The 24715-nt window shown below is 43.0% G+C and overlaps 1 protein-coding gene across 1 annotated transcript; it reads left to right on the forward strand.

Moving 5' to 3' along the window:
• Positions 1-3342: 3342 nt before the first annotated feature.
• On the forward strand, positions 3343-24260 carry naa15b (N-alpha-acetyltransferase 15, NatA auxiliary subunit b). The gene is made up of 20 exons (XM_086296918.1): positions 3343-3558; positions 13743-13827; positions 13918-14022; positions 15913-16070; positions 16716-16850; positions 18375-18528; positions 18928-19047; positions 19148-19243; positions 19693-19799; positions 20136-20208; positions 20324-20493; positions 20589-20741; positions 21298-21426; positions 21542-21755; positions 21852-22045; positions 22134-22242; positions 22334-22432; positions 22575-22718; positions 23396-23493; positions 23916-24260. The coding sequence occupies exons 1-20, from the start codon at positions 3505-3507 to the stop codon at positions 24111-24113; spliced, it is 2595 nt and encodes an 864-aa protein (XP_086153044.1). The 5' UTR covers positions 3343-3504; the 3' UTR covers positions 24114-24260.
• Positions 24261-24715: the final 455 nt, after the last annotated feature.

Raw genomic sequence — 24715 nt, forward strand, 5'->3', positions numbered from 1 at the left:
CAAACACACACAGATTTCTAATTACCTTCAGATGACTTTATCACTGTTTCATTGAGTTATTTAAATGAAAAACGTCGCACTGTGCAAAAGTGTTCTCTACGCCGCCCCAGCATGTTCAGGGTGTATAAATATATACGTGTACTTAATCACATGCTTAGTGAAGTGTCCACTCACTCAGCTTTAAAGTAGCGCAGAAGTAGTCTGCTTGTTGGCAAATAGGCAACAAATTACGTGGCGGTGAGCGATGGTAGGGCAATGATAGGTTTCGCCTCTTTTATATTCATTTGGTGTCCTCTAGTGGCTGAAATGGGAAGTGGCTCCCTTGTACGTTTGTCCACTTTGCCAACCTTTTGCACAGGACATTTATGTCACATCAGATTTTATCTGAAGCTTATCGCTGGAATGTTGCTGCCTTTCATGCTGTGCTGAGAAATTTTACGCACAAACATGTATTTACGTGTTGCTTAACCGTTTTTTCTTCTTCAAACAAACAAACAAACAAACAAACACTGTTTTGGTGGTTTTTACTGAATCTCCTTACTTCCGGTAACATAAGAAAAAACTGTGGTTTGGTGCTGTACTCAATGATGACTGGATATTTCTGTTGTCTTTGCGTTTATGTAAATAATTGTCCTTCTTTACTGTGTCTGAACTAAATTTATTTTATTAAATTTATTTTATTAAAAACAACTTCAGACCTAAAAAAATATGGATGCGTTTATTTGTATTGCACTTTTTAAAAAACAGACAGTTACAACTTGTTTGGATAAAACGTGTGTTAATAAGTGCACATATCCCAATGTGCCAACACACTTATGTTCCTTCATACATATCAGGGGTAGGCAACTCCAGGCCTCGAGTGCTGGTGTCCTGCAGGTTTTAGATGTGTACTTGAGCCAACACAGCTGATTCAAATAGCTAAATTACCTCCTCAGCATGTCTTGAATTTCTCCAGAGGCCTGGTAATCAACTAATCATCTGATTCAGGTGTGTTGACCCAGGGTGTTATCTAAAACATGCAGGACACCGGCAGTTGAGGCCTGGAGTTGCCTACCCATACAACAACATAAGCCAGGTGAGGGCTTTGCAGCCTATAAATGATGAAAAGAGTGGGGTAAACATGCACAAGGTGTGGCGGTGACAGAGAACAGATAGCAATATGTGATTCATTTAACTCTGGAAGAGCTTTGTAGGTCACAGTGCTTTTGCCTTTGCTCTAAACCAGGGGTGTCCAACTCCAAGCCTCAAGGTCAGCTGTGTTGGATCAAGGACACATCTAAAACCTGCAGGATACCGGCCCTTGAGGCCTGGAGTTGGACACCCCTGATCTAAAGCATTAACTATGCAACACACCAACCAACATACGTGACAAAAATTTTAAACTGCCAAAGCAAAAACAGGAAGGAAGCAACACTTTGTGTACCATTCAGCAACTGCCTTCTACAGGTTGAGTCAAATCCTCAAAGAGACAAAAATCAGAACTCAAAATCACAAAAAAGTTTTTATTGATCTAAAAACAACAACAAACACCAGTCAAGGACTTGGGCTTGCCAAGAGCTAACATACTAGTCCAATTTCCCAGCTCTGTTGAATACTGTACTTTTTGTCTTGTAAGTTGCCAAAACATTTGGAAAATATTTACATTTTCGTTACATATCTCAGTTATGGGTGGCTGCAGCTCGGGTGGTGGAGAAGATCATCTATATATTGTAAAGTCACTGGATCAATCCCTGACTCTTCTTTCTGTATCAAAGTCTCCTCGGGCAATATTCTGAACCCCAAGGTACCTGTGATATGTGTGCTGAGGTCTAGATAAAAGCCCTGCATGAATCTGTGTGTGAATGGGTGAATGAAAACTTGTACTAGAAAGTGCTTTGGGGGCTTTTGGGGGGTAATTTTAGCACATGTTTTAAATGACTGTGAAAGTCAAGGATAAATGTAGTTACAGAAACAAAAGAAGGAAACTTTTTAATTAATTTGTCTTCTTTCGGTAACATGGGATACAGGGTTGCTCTTTAGAGTGACACCTTCAATCTAATTGGGCAAGAATGGAAAAATACAAAATATATAAAAGAGCGCTGACTTTTGGTGTAGCTGTCACGCTACTCTTCCTTTTCCAGACTAAATATGTTTTGGTAACAGGGTTGCACATGTGGTGTGGGACACAACTTGCAGTATAATTTCCGTTCTTTAAAATATGTTGATGTTAAACAACAGTTTAATAGCTATCAGAGACATGCCAACAAAATCAAAACAAAAAAATTGGATTTATAAATGTTATATTCGAATACTGCAACCATTTGAACTACTGTCAAACCTGTTGGCCATCAGTGTTGGTCAAGTTACTTGAAAAAAGTAATCAGTAACTAATTACTGATTACTTCCCCCAAAAGTAATCCCATTACTTTACTGATTACTTATTTTCAAAAGTAATTAATTACTTAGTTACTTAGTTACTTTTTAAAAACACGATTTACAAACTGAATAGGTGATAAAGCGATAGATCTGTCAGCCCAGTTCTACTTTTTCTGCATAATCCATCATACAAAATGTAATCAAATGGAAAAGTCTCTTTTTAAAACGTGTTTTATTAGTTTTAATCTTTTAACTTTATGCATCAAGCAAAAATTTAATTATATGTAACATTCTCTGACTGGAAGAAATTTGTTTAACATTTAAACCTATTTTCTGCACATTCCAGCACATAAAATAAAATATTTTTTTGTGTTTACACTCAGTCTTTCAAATAGATGCAAGTGAAACACAGCAGAAACACAGCATGCTCATACTCTCTCCCGCACTTAATATATTATCCATTGTTGACACAGCACACAGCTGTTGTCACGAACATTGCACTGGCTTACTTCACGGTCATGAGACATTCTTGCAAAAAAATAAAATAAAATCACGGTTTTAGTAACCCAGCGTTCCTACGGGAAAGTAACGGTAATCTAATTACCGTTTTTGCAATAGTAATCCCTTACTTTACTCATTACCTGAAAAAAGTAATCGGATTACAGTAACGCTTTACTGCCCATCTCTGTTGGCCATTGCACTACATCTCACAAGCAGCTCTGTTTATAGATTTAAATATTTGTCCTATCTTATTATTTTATTCCCTTGTCCTTTATCTTTCTTAATTCTTCTTTATAATAAGGTGCTCAGCGGTATTTTTCACTTTACGTGAAGCTGTAGAATGGCCCAAGTACTGTTATCTGGCTTATGCATTAAAGGATACTTAAACGACACTTTTCATTTTATTTATCTCAAATATGTCATGATCAGTCCACCTGAACTCTCTTTCCCCGCCATTTTGGAAGCTGTCGGAGCTTCCGTCAATGTGAGGAGGAAGTGAGTGAAAAGAGAAAACGGAGCAATCGAGCGGAGCGGCCGAAGCGGGCGAGCCAGGGCTAAAAAACAATCACTCAACTCGTCTTGACTACCCGGGCTAACTTTAGCTACATGTGCTGAGGTCGAGGGGGGAAACTGATCTCACCTGCAACCATGCCGACAGTTACTTTACCGCCGAAAGAGAACGCTCTCTTCAAGAGGATCCTGGTGAGTTGGTTTTTAAGGTGCTGCACAGCGACGGCAGCCGAGTTTGGAGCTCTGTTGGCGGCAGTCCGGCTCTTACCGGAGCTCTCCGGCTGGTAGCGCTTAGCCTGTTAGCAAAATGGCATCATTGAATGGGGTTAGCTCGGCTAGCCCGGCCCCTGATGTGCGCTGTCACTGCGGTACAAAGCCAGAATGGTTGTTCATGACTTTGATGTTATTCCGATATATGCTTCCAGTGTGGTTAAATTGCACTACAAACATTTGGATTTTGGATTAAATTGTCGGTATTTGTGGTTCATTTGCGACAGGCCTTAGCACTGGGAAAAGCACGTTAATGCTCCTTTCAGCGGCAGCTAGCCCGTTAGCCGTGTGTGCTGCTGAATTAGCTTGCACTTACTTAGCTTCTCACTCAGTTTTGTGAATGTTGTGGCATTTTAGTTCCTGGCTGCGTGCATAGCTGTTGTCTTCTTAGCCGGATTGTGTTTAGTTGGTCAGATGTGTGCCATCTGACAAAGTAACGTGCTTGCAGGCCACCTGGCGTTACTTAATCGGCTAACTCTACCGAGCTAGATATCTTGGTATGTGAGACACTAAACAAATGTCAGTAGCACTCTCTGAGTTGTGGGGGCCTGCAGGCTCCGTCATGATGAACCTTAGAGGCTCGCATAGGCCGACGTAGATGTGTATGATGTGTGAAAGCCACTGGAAGTCCGGGGAGTACCGGTGTGGCCGTGTCAGCAAATCTGTAGCCGCCCCAGGCCTGCTGAGCTACTGATCCATCCCTCCCTTTCTCCCGTGTTGCTGGGTTGTTCATGTCCTATCTGCGGGCAGTTTTACGTGGGCCACACGTGTAGCTGAACAAGTGTGAGTTAAGGCTTGTCACAGTATTTTTCAGGAAGTGCGGTTAACTTTCTGTGCGCTGCATGCCAAACTAGTCCCCCCCCCACCCGCCACCATGCCTGGTGCTTGGCGGTGTGTACCACTAAACAGTGCTGCATGGGCATCTAGCAACGCACTTTCCAGGAACTGTGGGGACTTGTGGGCAGTGAGCACTTCAGCGTCACAAACTGGATCTGATAAACATCATTGTTTTAAAAGGCAGGGGCTCAGCTGGGACTTAGCGGCTCTTTATCTGAGTATTGGCAGTCCCTATAGCTCTGGCACAGAAAACAAACCTGTGGGACTTGCACCTGAACTTGAGACGTTAGTGGCTGTACGTGTTGCATTCCTCAGTGGGAGTTTAGCCTTTCATGGAACTGGTGATAATCGGTTGACATTACATACTTTCCATATTTTAAAAAAAATGTAGAAGTTGTGCAAAAACTCTTAATTTAGGTAACTAGTAGTATAAATACTTGGATCTTTCTTAAGGTAGGAAATAGTTAACAGAAAATCTTCCACCAACAGACTCAGTGTTTGCTTGTTAACTTTGATGTCATGAGCCAGGTCCAAATTCACCTTCATTACCCAAAAGAAAACAAACACTCAGGCACTGCAGAGAGTTACAGACAATCCGGTTTCTTTCTTCTCCAATAAAAATATCAGTGCGTCTTTAACACTCTGACCTCCATAAAAAGAGGATTGTGTTTAGGTTAAATACAATGTTCTGACTTAATTATTTGCAGAAGAAAAGAATGCATAGCTCCGCTATAACACTTGGATTTAATTTAAGACTGAAACTGACCAAACTTCAGCCAAGAGACTGAAGTTTGGTGAGATGATCCCATCCGCCAGACGAGGTTCAGTCATTGATATTGTGTGATCTGGATAACTTGCTATGAAAAAGTCCTGCTCCCCAACGGAAGTCTTAGTTGGTCCAACATTGATTCTATTCTGAAATGTTCAAATGTTTGCTTTTTAAATGATGCTAATAAAAGGCAGAAGAGGCCTAAAACGAGGAGCTCAGCCTGATTTTAAAAGAGAGATAGCGAGACAGTAAGAGCCTCATCCAGCACAGTAGAAGCTTGATTTAGCAACAGCAGTTACGTCATCACATAACAAGTAGAAACATTCTTGTTATACTTTGTGCAGTCCTGAATTGCTTTTCAGTTTGAGTGGTCTTTAATTTTGTACAATCTCTGTAAACATTTCACATACTGCGAACGTCATTTTAACAAAAACTCTATAATAGAACCAGGTGAACTTTACGTCTTTTTCAGAGTTAACAAGGACTTTGAAATCATTTGGTGGAGTTGTAGAAAATGAAATTACTATTATTACTCTTCCTGCCGCAGAGATGTGATGCAAGCTTTGTCCCCCTCTGGCTATAGCCAGGAGCAGACCACACCTCTCTTTATTATTGCTTTCCCAGAGTGAATTCCCAAGTGCATTATTGGAAGTTGGCAGTCGTCTGCTTTTGATTGACAGTTGAGGTGGATACGTTTCCATTTTGTGGTTTCAGGATTCACAAACACGCTGCTCTCCTCCTGCCTCACCTAACAGTGGGCCCTGTACCGGTAATCTTAATGTAATGGTGGTTTTCATCAGCTGTCCTGTTAATGCTTTTGAATTTGCAGGGCAGTGCAATCCATCTAACAAGTGCATCACAGGAAGGAGAAAAAAAGCAGCGGCAAGCACATGTATCTGTTGTACTATCTATGCTGTTATAACTTATCTGCACTTTTCAGGTCCATAAACTGCTGTGTGTGTTGTTCTGTGATGCATTCAGCCACGAGACATGTGGATAAAAGGGTTTCTAGGGTTGTCAAACTAAGGGGAGATGCTCTTACAGCTCTTCTTGCTCTGTCCTCCAATTACATGATATGTAGGTCACAAATCAAGTATATATTTAGATTAATGCCCCATTAATTCATTACGTTTATATTGGTCTGTAAGATTCATAGTAGGGCTGGGCCATATCATACCGTTCACGGTAATACCGGTATAATGTTGGGCAACGATAAGAAAATGAAATATCGCGATAGAATATGGGTAAAGCGCGCATGCGCAGTGCCTTTGTTTTCATACGCACATGGCGGAAAAAGCATGGCGGAGAATGAGATGGGCGAAAGCGATCGTTAAATGAAACGGATGAACCAGAATTGGTTTGTAAAAATGCTGCAACTTCAGTGGTGTGGAACTGGTTTAACTTTCGTCCGTCAGAAACGCAACAAAGCACTATTTTTGGTAGCGCATTCTAGCGGGCCGTCGTTATTACCATGTTTTTTTGGAAAATACGGCACACTTAAAATCAATCCTTTGATTTTTCTGAAAATCGACAGTGCCCCTTATAATCCCGTGTGCCTTATGTATGAATTCTGGTTGTGTTTACTGACCTCGAAACGATTTTATGTACACGGCGCTCGAGAATTTGTCAAATGCTTTAGTACGACTTTGCTAAGCTAGGAACCCGCACCGCTTGATGGATTGTCGGAGCATTACGGCTATCGTAGGCAGGATCCTCGCGGAGTGATACGTACTGTGCTTCAACATAATATTACCGTATTGTGTGTGTATAACCTCTTTAAGTTTTGCGGTTATTATACATGGTTATGCTGAGGATATGTCGGCCAATTTCCACTGGAAATGCCTTTTGGTTAAACTGTCAGCAACGAATTTGCATTTGCACTGTTAAATTTTTATATAGCTTTAATGCACATAGAAAACAGCTGCTTGTTTAAGTGAAAATACACTAATTTGGCACTAATAAAGTTGTGGAGTTGTAAAGTATTTTGTCTAGTGTCAATTATATCGTCAGTTATATCGTTATCGCAAATTTTCAAATGTATATGGTGATAAATATTTTTGGTCATATCGCTCTAATTCATAGTAAAATCTCCCTCAAATCTTTGCCCTATATGAAATAAAAGTGTGTGGTGACCAGCTTCATCCATCATCTTTAAACGAGCGAAAACAGAAGGAGGGCGTTTATGTCTGTTGATTTGATTTGAAATTGGAGCAGAGACGTTTGTATATCTCCACCGGGCATTTGTGAAAGACATGGCTGTGTGTGGTGAAGAGCTGAGTAAAAACCTGGGAGACATTTCACATGTATTTAAAAAAAAAAAAGACTGAACAATTAGAGCATGAAGAAAGTAAAGAGCCAGGCAAGTTGTTTCAGCTGTTCAGCTGATATCATCCTCTAATTTTTCACTAATTACATCAGGCTAAATTAATAAGTTGTTTGTGAGCAACATGGAGTTCAACCAACTGTTGAACTTTAAACTTTGTCTAAGCCTCTTTGGCTTTATTATAGGTAATATTTTGAGTTTAAAGGAAAGATTAAGTTTTAGCGGGATTACTAATGATTGGTGTTTTTTCTGAGGGCTCTGTCTGTGATGATAAAGTGAGTTCACACCCCAGCACTGAGTGAGAAGTCACTACTGACATGAACTCCTGTGAGTTGGGCTTTCATTTTCACGTCCTCCGTTCCACCATGATTTTGATCTGAAATAATCAAACTATGCATTGAAATGTCTAATCGAAATCTAGCATTGGTACTGGGGACTTCTTGCAGCGATCTGTGCAGCTTAGAGCTGAGACTGACTTCTCTGGTGGTGGCAGAGAGTATTCTTGATAGCACAGCTGATGGTCTTAATGCTTCTAAATTTATATGAAGCACACACAGTATTATCTCAGAGGACTGATTACTTATTGTCTGTGTCAACGGATCATAATTATTTAAAAATGAATCATTTAAAATGTAGTTTTATATAGAAAGGACTGAGAGAACCAGCAGACACAGTTTAACAGTGACTCAGTGTACTTTACTTTTTACCGGTGTGCACTGCTCATTGATTAATACCCACTTGAGTCTGGCATTGACCTAATGCATTCTTGATATTATTTCTCTAAATACATACCAAACATTGTGTTCTTCACTCTGGCTTGTGTTACATGCCTCTTCCTTCTCTTTTGGGTTTCCAGGGAAGAGAAATCATAACTTCCACTCCAGTTTCACTTGGAGGAAACTTTGGGAAATATTCCTAGAGGGACAGTTAGCTCTTATGAAATGACAATGTAGAGCACAAGACGCTGTCATTTGGATTTGTTGTTCTACAATTAAACCAGCGTTGCTGATTATTGGTAATTGACGAGACAATATTTAGCATCTCATTTAGACTTGCAGTAAAAACACAACATATGTTAGAATATTGAATTAAATGAAGCTTGGCTTCAGGTTTTTGCATTGTACACATGTGTTGTGGCAGGAAAGCGGTCATTCAGAACTCAGACTGCAGACCAGATCTGCCTCTTTTACATGACCTGATAATGAGGGATGGTGCACTGTTGATCCTTAAATAAAAGTGCAGTAAAACAAATGAAGGCAGGATCCACACGGGTGTGTTTCAGGCTTCAGTGCTCTCGCTTACTGTTCATTTTAAGTAGGGTTGTGTCATGTATTGGCAAACTGAATTTCGGATCCTGTGCTCGGACAACGAAAGTCAACAGAATTTCAACTTTGAGTGCCAGTGGAAGCACGAGCATTTCATATCATGTTCATTTAAAGTCCCCTGTGCCTTTATCTTAAATCAAGAGAGTGATGTTGGGTAATCATCACGTTGATCATTGCAGTGAATAAACAGATTGTTAAAGAACAAAGTTACTCACAGGCAGCGAGCTCAGTAATTGGGCCTGCTGCATGTTCTTTAAATGGATTTATTAAACAAAGGACTGACAATGTGTTTAGCACTGGGCTATGAGGTGCCACAGAGGTGCACTACATTGAGGCACCTAAAGAAAGCTCCAGGAGAGAAAAAGGACAACTGGTGCCTAAAGGAAAACCCTCTGAATGTGTCAGGAGTATTGGAACAGCTGAGACGCATTTTCTCTAAACACAGTCTCTGTGGCTTTCAAACCCAAAAACGCGGTGCACCAAAATTGGTCCACCAAAAGTATCGGGTCCCTTAACACAAAAAGAGTAATATAGTAAAAGCTGTTAAGTGCCGTGATTTATACATCAGCGAAACCAAACAACCTCTGGCTAAGCCGATGGCACAACACAGAAGAGCTACCTCGTCAGGCCAGGACTCTGCAGTCTATTTACACCTACAGGCCAGTGGACACTCTTTCAATGATGAGGATGTGCACATCCTGGACAGGGAGGAACATTGGTTTGAGCACGGAGTCAAGGAGGCCTAGTTTCACTCATTATGCAAATGTACCGTTTATTAGGTTGAGGAAACCTGCAGTCAGCGGAGACTGAAGAGTCACTTGGGTGAGCAATGAAACGTTTCTCCCTCTGCTACGTCCAGATGAACAGAATCAACTTTTGGGATTTCCTTACCTGAGTGATTGAGCATGCATCAGGACAGATGCATGACATTCTGTAACCTTGAACACAGTTTGAGTGTCCTTTGTGTGGCAGCACAGACAAAAAAGTGGAGCTGCATATGTGCACATCTGGACACGGGTGAAGAGAGTAGCGAGACATCAGGTGGTTTATTTAATTTCCACTTCCAGCACGAAGAGTAAGTAATGCATACAGATCCACAACAAGCACGCTGCCATATATGGGCTCATTTACATGGTCTCAGTATACCTTAATGAAAACAAACCTGAACTCATATTTATGCAGGATTACCTTGAAGACTGTCTTACAGCCATGAACAGCTATTCTTTTGTTCCAGAGTACAATAAGAAGATGGAGCCTTACACTCCAGCCGCAGGCAGGACCTGAGCCTCTTTCTTTCTGTCCTCCAGCTCCACATCTCAGCTGGTGGTGTAACTATCCCCATAGTTCAACAGTGGATTGCTTAATTTCGTAACCAACCTTGGCACCCATATGTGATGTTGACGTCATCTCTGGGGTTTTGTTTTGTTTTTTTTTTCACTGTTGGTGGAGCTGCTGGTGGTACAACGCAATGCCATCTGCCAGCTTAACTCTTCCTGCCTCCCTCACAAACACACAGTCTCCTCTGACCACCAGCTTAAAAACAGAGGGGGTTTATTGCTGAATGAGCATCTGCTTGCTTATTGGAAATGTAGAACCAGCGTAGCTAGTTTTTAATATTTTTGGAAGGAAATCGTAGATGCTCAGAACTATGTCTGATGTGTTTCGCTGCAGTAATACAGGGAGACTGTGGTAGTTTATGACTACAACTTTTAAGTGTTGACTGACCAAAAATCTGTTGTTCAAGGTGTTTAAATGCGCAGTTCCACTGAGCAGCATGACCACACGTTTGTATCTTTTCAGGCTTTTCCTGGCTCAGACGGGTAGTACAGTGGGGCAAAAAAGTATTTAGTCAGCCACCGATTGTGCAAGTTCCCCCACCTAAAATGATGACAGAGGTCAGTAATTTGCACCAGAGGTACACTTCAACTGTGAGAGACAGAATGTGGAAAAAAAAAATCCATGAATCCACATGGTAGGATTTGTAAAGAATTTATTGGTAAATCAGGGTGGAAAATAAGTATTTGGTCAATAACAAAAATACAACTCAATACTTTGTAACATAACCTTTATTGGCAATAACAGAGGTCAAACGTTTACTATAGGTCTTTACCAGGTTTGCACACACAGTAGCTGGTATTTTGGCCCATTCCTCCATGCAGATCTTCTCGAGAGCAGTGATGCTTTGGGGCTGTCGCCGAGCAACACGGACTTTCAACTCCCGCCACAGATTTTCTATGGGGTTGAGGTCTGGAGACTGGCTAGGCCACTCCAGGACTTTCAAATGCTTCTTACGGAGCCACTCCTTTGTTGCCCGGGCGGTGTGTTTTGGATCATTGTCATGTTGGAAGACCCAGCCTCGTTTCATCTTCAAAGTTCTCACTGATGGAAGGAGGTTTTGGCTCAAAATCTCACGATACATGGCCCCATTTATTCTGTCCTTAACACGGATCAGTCGTCCTGTCCCCTTGGCAGAAAAACAGCCCCATAGCATGATGTTTCCACCCCCATGCTTCACAGTAGGTATGGTGTTCTTGGGATGCAACTCAGTATTCTTCTTCCTCCAAACACGACGAGTTGAGTTTATACCAAAAAGTTCTACTTTGGTTTCATCTGACCACATGACATTCTCCCAATCCTCTGCTGCATCATCCATGTGCTCTCTGGCAAACTTCAGACGGGCCTGGACATGCACTGGCTTCAGCAGCGGAACACGTCTGGCACTGCGGGATTTGATTCCCTGCCGTTGTAGTGTGTTACTGATGGTGACCTTTGTTACTTTGGTCCCAGCTCTCTGCAGGTCATTCACCAGGTCCCCCCGTGTGGTTCTGGGATCTTTGCTCACCGTTCTCATGATCATTTTGACCCCACGGGATGAGATCTTGCGTGGAGCCCCAGATCGAGGGAGATTATCAGTGGTCTTGTATGTCTTCCATTTTCTGATGATTGCTCCCACAGTTGATTTTTTCACACCAAGCTGCTTGCCTATTGTAGATTCACTCTTCCCAGTCTGGTGCAGGTCTACAATACTTTTCCTGGTGTCCTTAGAGCTCTTTGGTCTTGGCCATGGCGGAGTTTGGAGTCTGACTGTTTGAGGCTGTGGACAGGTGTCTTTTATACAGATGATGAGTTCAAACAGGTGCCATTCATACAGGTAACGAGTGGGGGACAGAAAAGCTTCTTACAGAAGACGTTACAGGTCTGTGAGAGCCAGAGATTTTCCTTGTTTGAGGTGACCAAATACTTATTTTCCACCCTGATTTACGAATAAATTCTTTACAAATCCTACCATGTGAATTCATGGATTTTTTTTTTTTTTTTTTTCCACATTCTGTCTCTCACAGTTGAAGTGTACCTCTGGTGCAAATTACTGACCTCTGTCATCATTTTAGGTGGGGGAACTTGCACAATCGGTGGCTGACTAAATACTTTTTTGCCCCACTGTATGTAGTAGATGGCAGTAAATGCAAATTGGACTGCGATGAGCTTGTGTTATTTATCACTATTATTCAACTGATTAAAGTCAATTCCTACATTATAAAGCACTGAAAGCATCGCTGTCAGTATTAAACAGGTGTTACAGGGTAAAGATAAACAGCTGTACAGTTGGATTTGTGAATTAAAAAGTAAATTTTTTTTTAGAGTCCTTGTTGATTTTTCTTATCTGAAAGGAATTATTAAATGTATGGCAACTGGTGAACCGTCCTTTTGAAGTTTGCATGCTATGATATAATCTTTGTACTGAATAGTGCTGCAGCAGCTATGTTTTTGGCCCCCGTTTTCTATTTCCAGAAGGTTGGCTCTTTTTTTTTTCTTCTTTTTTTTAAATAATAAAAGACCATCAGTATACCCACTAAATAGAAGCTTTAGCCTCATGTGACTTCAAACTTTCTCTCCGATTGGTCATTTAACTTGTGCTTATAGTCAAACTCAGACAGTTTTATTGTGTGGACTTTATCAGCGAAGAGAAGCAGGCTAACAGTGTCTTTGAAGTAAAGACTGGTTTACTTTAGTTGTAATAGCCTTTACAACGGCTTTTTTTTTTCTTTTTCTTTTTTTAAATTAGCTGAATTAAAATACGTGCAAAGAAAACAGGAGAGAAGTTTTGCTGTGGGCTAGAAAGGCATACTGGTTTTCCTGTTGTTGTGGGGACTGTTTGTTTTCTCTGATACCTGGAATGGGTGATACGGACCTGCACCGGTGCTTGAACAACGCAAAGGCACGTGTCACGAGTATCGGCAGGCCTGTAATGTACTACTGATAAAGCCACCGGGAGAATCTGGGCTGTAACTGACGGCGTTTCCTGACGAGCGTTCGGACTGCGGGCGATAAAAGTCTAAAACACTGCAGCTTAGCCAGCTGAGCCGGCGTGTGTGTAAAATATAGCAGCTGTAGATAAGAGGAGAGTTGAGTGCTGGAAGTTGGACACTATACTTCATGTTTATGTGCTGCATGTTCAATCGCTGTCTGTGATTAAGCACATTTGCATTTTAAATTACTCAAAATTCTCATGATTTTTCTTTGGCGTTGATTAAAACGGCTTTGGGGACGGCGCCAGAAGTTTCTGTTTAGGGGGAAAAAGGAACGTGCATATGATTGGGTCCAAGAATCTTAATCACGATTATTTTGGGCGACACTGATTACTTGCAGACTTTGGAAAAAAATGTGTTGTTCAGTTTTATTAAAGTATAATGTGTCTTAGCAATGTTGAAAAATCCATTTCCTGGATGAAGGCAGTTGGTAGTAAATAGATGCAAAAGAAGAACGAGCAGAGACCCAGAACACGGGCTTGACCCGCTGACCTGTTTAAAAGTCACTTTGGCCTAAAGCGATTTCTCTGTCCTTCCTCTCGCAGCGATGTTACGAACACAAACAATACAGAAATGGGCTCAAGTTCTGCAAACAAATCCTGTCCAACCCCAAGTTTGCTGAGCATGGAGGTAAGCAGCAAAAATGTAGCTGTACGGAGAATTTTTCTTTTTCTCTTAAATGTATTTTTCACCATCTACTGCATCCCTTTCTTGCTGCAGAGACCCTGGCAATGAAGGGCTTGACCCTGAACTGTTTGGGGAAGAAGGAGGAGGCATACGACCTGGTGAGGAGAGGCCTGCGCAATGACCTCAAGAGCCATGTCTGTATCCTTATAGACAGCACTGCATCCTCTGGGTTAAGCAGCTGTCGCTTTGAACTATTAGGTGTGTGTGTGTGTGTGGGGGGGATGCTAAAAGGACCTTGAGGTGCCTCACATTGTGTAGAAGAGCTCTGCTCTCGGTGGAGCACTGTCAGCACATTCTCTCTGTGATTCTCTTGCAGAGAGTGAAGTCTGTGCACGTTGCTGGTGGATGAGGTCTATCTGAACCTAAACCCTGCCTAAAGTCAAGACAGAGCAGCTCTCTGCAGATACACTGCTATCTCTTTAGCTTCCACAGTAAGTCAGTATCCAGGGCATGTTTCCGTCCCTTTGGTGCACGTATGCAAAAAAAAAAGTGTGTTCTTTTAAAATAGCTGAGGCTTTGCAACACATCAGGATTTTAAATCACGGAGTTATGCGTTGCATAAGCTCATAATTATGATTGGTAGTTCATTTAGATCATTGCTTTGTCATTAATCAGTTTTTAGAATAATCATGTTCAGCCACATTGGAGATGAAGCCTGAACAGCCTCAGAAACAGTATCCTGTTTTATGGATTTATCTCTTACTAGCCTTTTAGATTTGCCTCTCCCTGCTTTAGTTTCTGTGGTGCCAGATAAAAACTTCATCAAAACACTGTTTACACAGGATTTAGACTTGGCAGCACAGCAGCTAGTGCTAGTAGTTTTTACTTTGTGTTCGACCCATGTTGAACACAGCGTTGAGATGATTTTTGAACAGCATGAACAGCTTCATAGTTAGCTACTGTTGGAGGTAATAGCCTCTTCCCCCCCCCCCCCCCCCCCCCCCTTTGTTTGCGCAGGAGGAACTGTAGAAGCCATAATTGTTACAACTCTATTTAAGGATCTTTTTTTAGCTCCTGCAGAAGGATAGGAAATGTCCCAGTATTCAGAGACCTTTGAGTGTAGGTTACAGTTACTGGTCCAGCTCCTAATGTTCGTGGATTGTTGGGACACATGAATACAGCACCAGAAGCAGCCATTAAAAACACAGCTTTTAAAGTTGTTTTTCTAAACTAAAAGTATTAAAGTAGCTTAAATATAATTTTGCTGTGTGTCTCAATGTAGATCATTCAGTGCAGCCTGTTTTATTAAATCCTCACACTTAAATTTTTGTGGGGAAAATTGGTTAAAGATAACAGAAGTTTAATAAGATGCACTTTATCTTATGCGAGGTCCATGTTGGCCCAGCAGTGCGGCTGTTGGACTACGGAAAGGGTAAGAAGCAAGTTTGATGACAAATGGCGTGAGAATAACAATTACTCTTCACAGTTTAAGCCAGAAGTGCTTGTATGTCGAAGGTGCTTCAAACTGGGGACAAAGTTTTTATTTTTACATTTGAGCAACATCTATAAACACAACCAAACACGTCTCATTTAGTCTCCCTGTTGATTTTAAACTGATATACATGTAATTACTCGTACAAAGTCTACTTTCACTATCGTGTCAACATTCTTGTAAATGTGGATATTCTGATGGAACAAAACAAGGACACAGAAATCATCAGTGAAGGTTTTAAATGAATCATACGAAATGAAACATGGTGGCATCACAATGGCTCCCACCACGCAGCAACACAATGAAGAGGATGACACAGGGCTGCAAGTAAAGGAAAGACCACATGATGCATAACTAGTGTTTAGCTATTACAAGGCTTCAGAGTTCATATAACAGAAAATGCAGGAAGGTGCCTCGTTCCTGAGAAGTGAGCACTTCTGAGATCCTTTCGCTCTGAAAGCAGCTTCTTAAAAGATCACATCACTTCAGTTCAACCACAAGAGAAGAGGCTCATTGAACCCCTCTCCCCTTTTCTGTACTTCATTTGATAGCATCATACAAATTGTGCATCTTCCTTAACTGGCCTTGCGTACCAGGCTGGCATGTGTACGGTTTACTCCAGCGCTCGGACAAGAAGTACGATGAGGCCATCAAGTGTTACCGCAACGCTCTCAAGTGGGACAAGGACAACCTGCAGATCCTCCGAGACCTGTCCCTGCTGCAGATCCAGATGAGGGACCTGGAGGGCTACAGGGTGAGTCAGAGGGGGATTGTGTCTCTTTAAGTAGTAATTGAGAGATGTTGCATGTTCTTAATCAAAAGCTGGGAGGTTTTGATGAAACGTTTGGCCACAGGAGATAAATCCTGTTGGCAGAGGCATGTTTTAAAAAATCAGTAAACTTTTTATAAAGGAAAACAAAAACAGTCCTCAGTTAGTGGGGAAAGAACTTTCCTGAAGGGAAGCACACACTTCCATCTGTCGCCCTGCCTCGTCCAGGACGCAGTATGGCTCTGAATTAGAGAGGACTGGGCGAATCAGCATCCAGATATCAGGTTGCAGTCAGTCTTCACAATGTAGAACAGCTCTCCTGGGATTTAGATGCTTTTATAGTGAGAGGTATGAAATGGCAAGAGGAAAGTCTGGCTGAAAGGATTAAAAAATATGGATGAGAGGACAGGGAGGGGCTCCCACTCGGAGTGTATTAGGTGTTAATTTTAGTTCTCCCTGAGCCAGCTAGCAACATCCTGGTGTCACTACCATGAGTCAGCACAATCACTTTCTCTTTGTTTATCTTCCCAGCACTGCCTCACGTTTGAGATAATGTGGGCTTATAGGGAACGTAGAATTTTTCCACCTGATATCAAATGAACTCAATGCTGGCACATTGTCTTTCTCCAGGAGACACGGTACCAGCTGCTGCAGCTGCGTCCAGCCCAGCGGGCCTCCTGGATCGGCTATGCCATCGCCTATCACCTCCTGGAAGACTATGAGATGGCAGCAAAGATCATTGAGGAATTCAGGAAAACACAACAGGTTAGACACAGCGACAGTTTCGCATTTCTCTTACCCGAACCAGGAGATGACTTTCAGTTGTTGTCAGTTTTGTTGTCACCCTGTCGTGCAGCTGGCCTGAATTTCAGTTTGAATTTCAGTGATCTCAGCGCCAAGGTCAGAGGTCACACTTTCTGACAGTATTGTGAATGCAAGAACTGGAGAAGGAAGTCACCTTGGACTTTGACATTCATACCATACGTGCATCTGCTAGGAGGCTGAGGGGGATGCACTGGAGGCCGCTGATGTTGCAGTTTTAAATAGAGTGGCCACTTGCTCACATCAGTAGCACCTTCTGCCAGTGGGATACAGCGTAAATGATACAAACACAGACTATTCAGTCGAGACTCTGCAGCTGTGCAGAGGCCAGTACTGCAGACACAGACCAGGCACCTATTTTAGAGAGTGTTTCAGAGCTGCCACAGCTGGAGTCGGTGCGTTAGATTTCAGTACAAGCTCTGGCCAAGAAGCCAAGATAAATCTTAACAGCTTACCTTAAGCAAAATTTGTAGTTTTTCTCTTAATTTTTTTGTCCAAAAATATCTTTGACTGGAATTTAAAAAAAAAATAAAATTTTTTTTAAAAAGTTGCACTTTCACTGATAGAGACCATCTTACCTATTCTTAAAAGTAGGGGTACAAGTAGCTGTTACAGCCAACTGGTCCTTACAATCCTTCGGTCTAAAAACCTGTGATTGTGCTGAAAGTTGCTGGCGGAGTGTGGGCTGATCTTATTTGCTTGTGGCGTTGTTGATGCTTTAGCTTTCCACCTGCTGCGGCGAAAACAGAACACAAAGACAAAGAACTTTAACGCTCTTCACTGCAGCTGCTGTTTGTGCTGCTCATTTGCACTTTTTTTCTCCTCCTTTGTGGTGAACCTTCCTGTCATTCAATCAGCACACACTGATTTGGCTACACCCTGTTGGCTTTTTAAAGCACTGCACCGGAGTCGTCGCCATAGTTTCTGCGTTGGCCACATTCCTGCAGTGTTTGTTTCTACTCAGCAGGGGCGGTATGCAGACGCACACCAGTGTGGACCAATAGCTCCTGCTGCATGGAAAGTTTGTGCAAGGGAGAACCCCTGCCACTAAAGAAGCTTGGTTATGAACTATTTTGTGTACTACAGGCACCATGCACTGCTCCACGCTTTGATGAGTAACAGGCTTACTCGTATTCGTGACGCTGTAGGTGTCTGACTCGCTGATTTACAGTGAGCGCTTTGTAGCTTTGCAGCCGGTGGGTGTTTTTTCTGTCGTCTCTGCATTGGTCACAACAGCAGTAGAGCTCACTCGCTTTCACTCTGGCGTGCTCCTGATAAGACCAGCCTGCTTCCTGTCTTTGTGCCATCTGTGTAATACAGTGAGCTGGTGTGACCGTGCACACACACACTGAATAATTCAGAGTTTCCTGAAAAGCACAGCGGCTCCTGGAGGTTTTCAGTCATGCGTGCCTGGTACAAAATGTTACTGACACTCAGAGTGGTCTGTTCTTTTTCTGGTCTGTTCAGACGTCTCCGGACAAAGTGGACTACGAGTACAGCGAGCTGCTGCTCTACCAGAACCAGGTGCTGAGAGAAGCAGGTTTGCACAAGGAGGCCCTCGAGCATCTGTCCAACTACGAGAAGCAGATCTGCGATAAACTGGCAGTGGAGGAGACGCGAGGTGGGTGACTGCGGAGTCTCTCTGTTAATCTTCGGAAGTGCAAACATCTTTACCAAAGTAACACCAAACAAGCAAAACTTTATTGAAAGAGCACATTTCATTCACAGTGGTGGAATGGTGTTAATGGTGTGATAAAACCTGCTGCCACTAGGGGGAGCAGTGATGCCATCAGTAATCTGGCATAATGCAGGAGAGAAATGCAGGTGCTGCAGGAGAGAAAGGCAAACAAGCTTCAATAAGTCATCTAGAAAACTTTTCTGAGGCTGATTTAATTTTTCCGTCTCTGACACTCCTGTGAGCAGAAGTTTGTTGGGTTTTTTGTTTTGTTTTTGCTGGCAGCCATGATTTTTCTTGGCTTGTAATCTCGATTTAACAGTGTTTGCGCTCATGTTTCTGTAGGAGAGTTACTGTTGAAGCTGGAGCGTCTGGATGAAGCAACAGAAGTCTACCGCCGTCTGCTGGAGAGGAACCCAGAGAACTGGTCCTATTATCACGGCCTGGAGAAGGCCCTCAAACCAAGTATGACACGAGTCTTGTCACCGCTGACTTCCAAAACATCCAAATCGGTGGTGAAGCTAAATCCTGAATTCCTCTGGATTTTTATTTATTTTATTTTCAGGTACTGTAGAGGAGAGATACAAAATCTTTGAAGAAGCCTGGGAGAAATTTCCCAAAGGGCTGGTGCCTCGCCGCCTACCCCTCAACTTCCTTTCTGGTATGCAGCTCATTTCTCCGCTAAATCAAACAGAATAAAGCCAGTGTTCACTTATATTTCTAAAACACCCTTTAGCTCTAGTCATAATTTAGGCCTGTAATTAGTTTAGTTTTAGTTTATATTTAGTTGACTAAGTATCATAAGATTATCGTAGACTAAATCTGAAGTTGATTCAGTGACTAAAATATAAAGAGGTTGGTTGTTTTGTTCCAAAATAGTTTGCAAAGCTTTGTATTTTCATCTCATTTTAGTGATGAAAGTGTAAGTACATTTCATCATAGCTTTTGTCCTTGTATGTTAGTTTTTGTTTAGTTATCGGCTTTTTCCATCAGGGGGAAAAAAGTTTGTTAATGAAAACTGGCCAAAATTATTAGTCAATGAAAGTAACAATCAAACTACAGAGTAAAGATTAATTTTCTTTTGCGTTGTCTTTTTGTTTTTCTCTGAAGGTGACAAGTTCAGAGAGTGTCTGGACAGGTATCTGAGGATGAACTTCAGTAAAGGCTGCCCGCCCGTCTTCACCACACTCAAATCGCTGTACAACGACAAAGAAAAGGTGACGGCACACCTGCTGACTGATCTAAAATTAAATCACAGTCACAGCCTCGGACCAAAAGAGTCTTAAAGAGGCTCAATTCCAACTCATTCCAACATTTAAAATAAATAAATAAAAAAATTGGAATAGCTTTGCATGAGTTAAAAATTATCCCTTATTATCTTATCCTGGGCCTCAGTGAAGCCCTTCAGCTCATCCTCTGTATAAAACGTATGAAATTAGCATCGACCGTTGTAAGAAATATTTATGAACAATAAGTCACTGTATTAACTGCACAATTCTGAAAATCCCCTTTGCGTCACGCTTCATATTTACTTTGTCCTCCTTTCCTTTTAGGTGGCAATTATAGAGGAACTGGTGGTCGGCTATGAAACCTCATTAAAAAGCTGCCGAATGTTCAACCAGAACGGTGAGAGAAACATTTCAGCATCCTAACAAACCAGACAAAGTTAAACCAGCTGTAAGTTTTTGTGTAGCTGTTGCAGTCGTTTGGTTCCAACCCTAACGAGCGTCTGCTGTTCCAGATGACGGTAAGGAGGAGCCTCCAACCACGTTGCTCTGGGTGCAGTACTTCCTGGCACAGCACTATGACATGATCGGCCAGCAGACACTGGCTCTAGAATATATCAACACGGCCATCGAGAGCACGCCCACGCTCATCGAGCTCTTCCTCATCAAAGCCAAGATTTACAAGGTGGCGCGCGTGTCTGATTTGTACGATTGTTTACTATTTTAGACGCGTAGTTCTGCTGCGGTGGTGTTCTCGACTGACCTTTTTCGCTCCTGCAGCATGCTGGCAACATCAAAGAGGCTGCCCAGTGGATGGATGAGGCCCAGGCTCTGGACACCGCTGACAGATTCATCAACTCCAAGTGTGCCAAGTACATGCTGAAGGCGACCATGATCAAAGAGGCCGAGGAAATGTGCTCCAAGTTCACCCGGGTGAGAGAAATTGTGCAGAGTGACAGCTGACCAACCGATGAGGACTTTTAAAAATGTCAAAACAAAATGTTGGCAAATGATGATGAGTACAATCAGTACTCATCATAATGAGTACTTTCTATCTTTAGATCTCTGATAGACTGATGGAGAGAGAGATTCCCACTTTTCGTACAAGTTGTAGTGATTAATGACAAAGTAATTGACTGTGATCAATCGCAGCGGCCTATTTCCCAACATTGTTTTAAAGTGGAGGGTGAGCCATAAACAAAAACATCTCCATAGTCAAGCACACGCAGAATTGTGGGCTTTAAAATAATCCTACATTAGCAGGATTCTAGCTATTCTAATGTTCTTGACCAGTTAACTCGATAACCCTCTTTAAAGTATCTTTGGTAAGCATTTATAAGACTCATGGAGGGTTTTAATGCAGACTATAGGTTCAACACTGTTAGTTCACCTCATCAATAGCATTCAGTTAAGAATGGATCCCCATGGAACACGTACAGTAATGGTCAGACTGCCAGTGCTCATGTGTATATGTCTCATGTTTCTGCAGGAGGGAGCATCAGCAGTGGAGAACCTGAACGAGATGCAGTGTATGTGGTTCCAGACTGAGTGCGCGCTCGCCTACAAAGCCATGAACAAGTTTGGAGAAGCCTTGAAGAAGTGCCACGAGATCGAGAGGGTGAGGCTTTTCTGACGGGATTTTAAACTCGGTGTGAAAGTACACGCTCCCTAACTGCCCACAAAGTCTTTCTGGGTGTTAAAATTGTTCCTTTTTTACTCTTTAATCTCATCAGCATTTTGTGGAGATCACGGACGATCAGTTTGATTTCCACACTTACTGCATGAGGAAGATGACGCTACGCTCATATGTGGACCTGCTGAAGCTGGAGGATGTGCTCCGGATGCACCCGTTCTACTACAAGGCCGCAATCACGGCCATCCAGATCTACCTGAGCCTCCACGACAATCCGCTGACGGATGACAGCAAAGAGCTGCAGGCGGACACTGGTGAGAGACGCACAGTGAAGATCCAGCTCTGAGTCAACGAGGCTCTTATCAAGGGAAGGGCTTCACTGACCGTCCTTTTTGTCTTCATTTCTCTAGCAAACCTATCGGACAAAGAGCTGAAAAAGCTGAGGAACAAGCAGCGAAGAGCCCAGAAGAAGGCCCAGCTGGAGGAAGAGAAGAAGAACGCGGAGAAGGAGAAGCAACTCAAGAACCAGAAAAAGAAGAAGGAGGATGACGACGAGGAGATCGGAGGGCCCAAAGAAGAGCTCATTCCTGACAAGCTGGTGAAGGTCAGTGGCTGATACGTGAAGTATTAAGGTCTGGTTATCAGTTTTTAGGACTCGAGTTTTACTTTGTTTTGCACATTTGCTTTTACAGGTAGAAAATCCACTGGAAGAAGCCATCAAGTTCCTGACGCCTCTCAAGCACCTGGTCAAAGACAAGATTGACACCCACCTACTGGCCTTTGAGATCTACTTCAGGAAAGGTTGGCGCGCACATGTTATGTGTTTTTTACTCCGCCAGTACCGTCTTCGTCCCCATTTCTGCCTCACACGTTTACTGTGTTCTCCTTTCAGAAAAATACCTGTTGATGCTCCAGTCAGTGAAGAGAGCTTTGGCAATCGACCCCGACCATCCGTGGCTGCACCAGTGTCTCGTACGCTTCTTTAAAGGAGGTATGAGAGGATTCATTATTTAACTACCAGCACATGCTCCTAAGCGCTCGGTTTTAATTGCCTCTCTATGCTGTTGCTCTTCTCGTTCCTCTGCCTCCACCTCATCCTTACATAATCCTTTTTCTCTGTTCCCTCTTTGCAGTTTCAGAGAGCAAGGAGCTTCCAGAGGTGGTCAGGACGGTGCTGAAGCAGGAGATCACCCGGCTGTTCGGAGACAGCAACGCTAAGAGCTTCAACCAGGCCTACCTCACCAAGCACTCCAGCTCCATACCACACAGACTGGCTGGTAAGTCTCTTTGACCCTCACTTCTAATACTTTGGTACTTAATGCAACAACAGTTCAATTGACACTGAAGAGCAGTACTCATGAAAACATTTAAGGTTATTTGACATGACCTGGGGGCCGTTTCTTCCATTGTTGCAAATGTTTTTTGCTTGAATGTCACTCCGTTTGTTTGTTTTCCCCCCCTTCTTAGTTCATCTTTGCACCCAACGATCCCTTAAAATGTAATTTTTCAAGCCCTGTCCACAGGGCTTTGTAGCTGCTGGGTGGTCTCTAGCAGACATTTCAGGTTTCAGTTTTTGTTTTGTTTTTGTTTTTTTGTTTTGGGGGGGGGTTGCTGCTCGTTGGTCTCATTGGTCCCCTTGTGGAAACTTTGCACCTAAAGACTGATAGATAAGCACAGACGATGGCCAACCTGTTCTACCTTAGTGAAGGCACTGATTCACATCATGCATGCCCTTGCCTCTTACCTTAATATTAATCACCTTACTGAACTCCCGACTCCAACCTCGGTCCTAACATGAAACCCAAAACAGAGACTTACCCCTGGAACATGCCTTTTAAAGGTTTGTGGACCAGCCTCACGCTGCAGAAATATTTCTGCGATGGATTGATCTTAAAATGTAGAATTATTAAAAACACACTTTCTCTCAGACTCACCTTCTCTCTCCCGCCCGTAGCTGCGAAGATGATGGTGTATCTGGACTCCTCGATGCAAACGAAAGCAGCAGAACTGGCCGGTGCACTGGATGAGTCCCTGAACAACAGAACCATACAGGTACGTATTGGCATCATGTAAGAAGACGGGAGGGAAGCAAAGAAACAGTTACGACTATTCTTATGCTAAACACACACTGGAGTCTCTGCTGTTGTGCAAATATCAAAAGTGGAATAAAAGTTAGTGTATCAGGTCCTCATGGCTCACATGCTGAGAGTATCCATCTCTCTTGGATCAACCTGAAAAAGGGCTGGAGCAGAACAAACGAGTTTCTTCAGTGAAGTGAAACCAGCCAGACAGGTTTTCCTAAAAAGTTGGTCAAAGGACCGACCGCAATCGAGAAGTTGCGACAAAAACTGTGGTAACCAATAACATCAGGAAGTACAGCAGTTCCTTTTGAGTTGGGATTGTGACTGTGATAAACTGTCCACTCCTCCCTGCCTGAACGTAGCTTCTTTTAACCTTTGTCCTCTCGTCTTCAGATCTGCACGGAGATCCTCGACTGTCTTCGCAGCGGCGCCCTGGGCGACTGTAAGGAGCACGCAGAGTCGTACCGCGCCGAGTGCCACAAGCTTTATCCCTACACGTTAGCTTTCATGCCCCCCGGATACGAGGAGAACACCAAGATTGCCAACGGAGACGTTTCCACGGAAACGGAGGAGCTAGCCAACGAGATGTGAGCACGGCGGTACAGCAGCGGATGAGAAAAGGAACTGGGCCGAGCACGGAGCCTTGTGGTACGCCTGTGGCAGCCATTTTTGTAGAGCCGGACACAGGAAGCGAAAAATGGGTGTTTCGTCCTCAGGCTCAGCTCAGCTCTGACCTGGCTCGGCTCGGCTCTCTCCCACATGGGTGAAAATCAGGACTCTGTGTGTGCGAGCGTGCGTGCGTGCGTGTGTGTGTGGAGGGCGTGTTTGTGTGCGTGCATGTGTGCGGTTGTGTATTTGTTGGAAACAGAAGGAGGAGGGAGGGGAAGAAGAAGATAAGTGTCCATTTTACTTTTTTAAAACAGAGCTGGCAATGCTGAACATGAAAATAAAGAATCGGGAGAAACTGAGCGCTGGTTTTCCTCTGATTAATAACAATAACGCCAACCACTCGGGCGTGACTCCCAACACGTTGCATACTCTGCTCCTCTTATTTTAAAATAAAAGCTAATCTAAATGAATATGGGACACGGCTGTCGGTGAGGGGCGGGGGATGGGGGGGACTGAGCGGAGCGGATCTGATCTCTGACATGTCCGCAGGAAGCCGAGCGGGAAGAGTTACCTGAAACGGACAC

This window comes from Aulonocara sp. 'chitande type north' Nkhata Bay, linkage group LG6, assembly GCF_057382095.1.
Source record: "Aulonocara sp. 'chitande type north' Nkhata Bay isolate Kocher_YH1m ecotype deep benthic linkage group LG6, A_spYH_male_GT1.1, whole genome shotgun sequence".
NCBI classification, from domain to species: domain Eukaryota; kingdom Metazoa; phylum Chordata; class Actinopteri; order Cichliformes; family Cichlidae; genus Aulonocara; species Aulonocara sp. 'chitande type north' Nkhata Bay.

Bases quoted from the DNA above. Each gene is read 5' to 3' on its own strand.
- naa15b (XM_086296918.1), top strand. From the start codon at position 3,505: ATGCCGACAGTTACTTTACCGCCGAAAGAGAACGCTCTCTTCAAGAGG. The intron at 19,048-19,147 runs GTATGACACGAG...TTTTATTTTCAG, and splicing joins GGAGAAGGCCCTCAAACCAA to GTACTGTAGAGGAGAGATAC. The intron at 22,243-22,333 runs GTTGGCGCGCAC...TTCTCCTTTCAG, and splicing joins TGAGATCTACTTCAGGAAAG to AAAAATACCTGTTGATGCTC.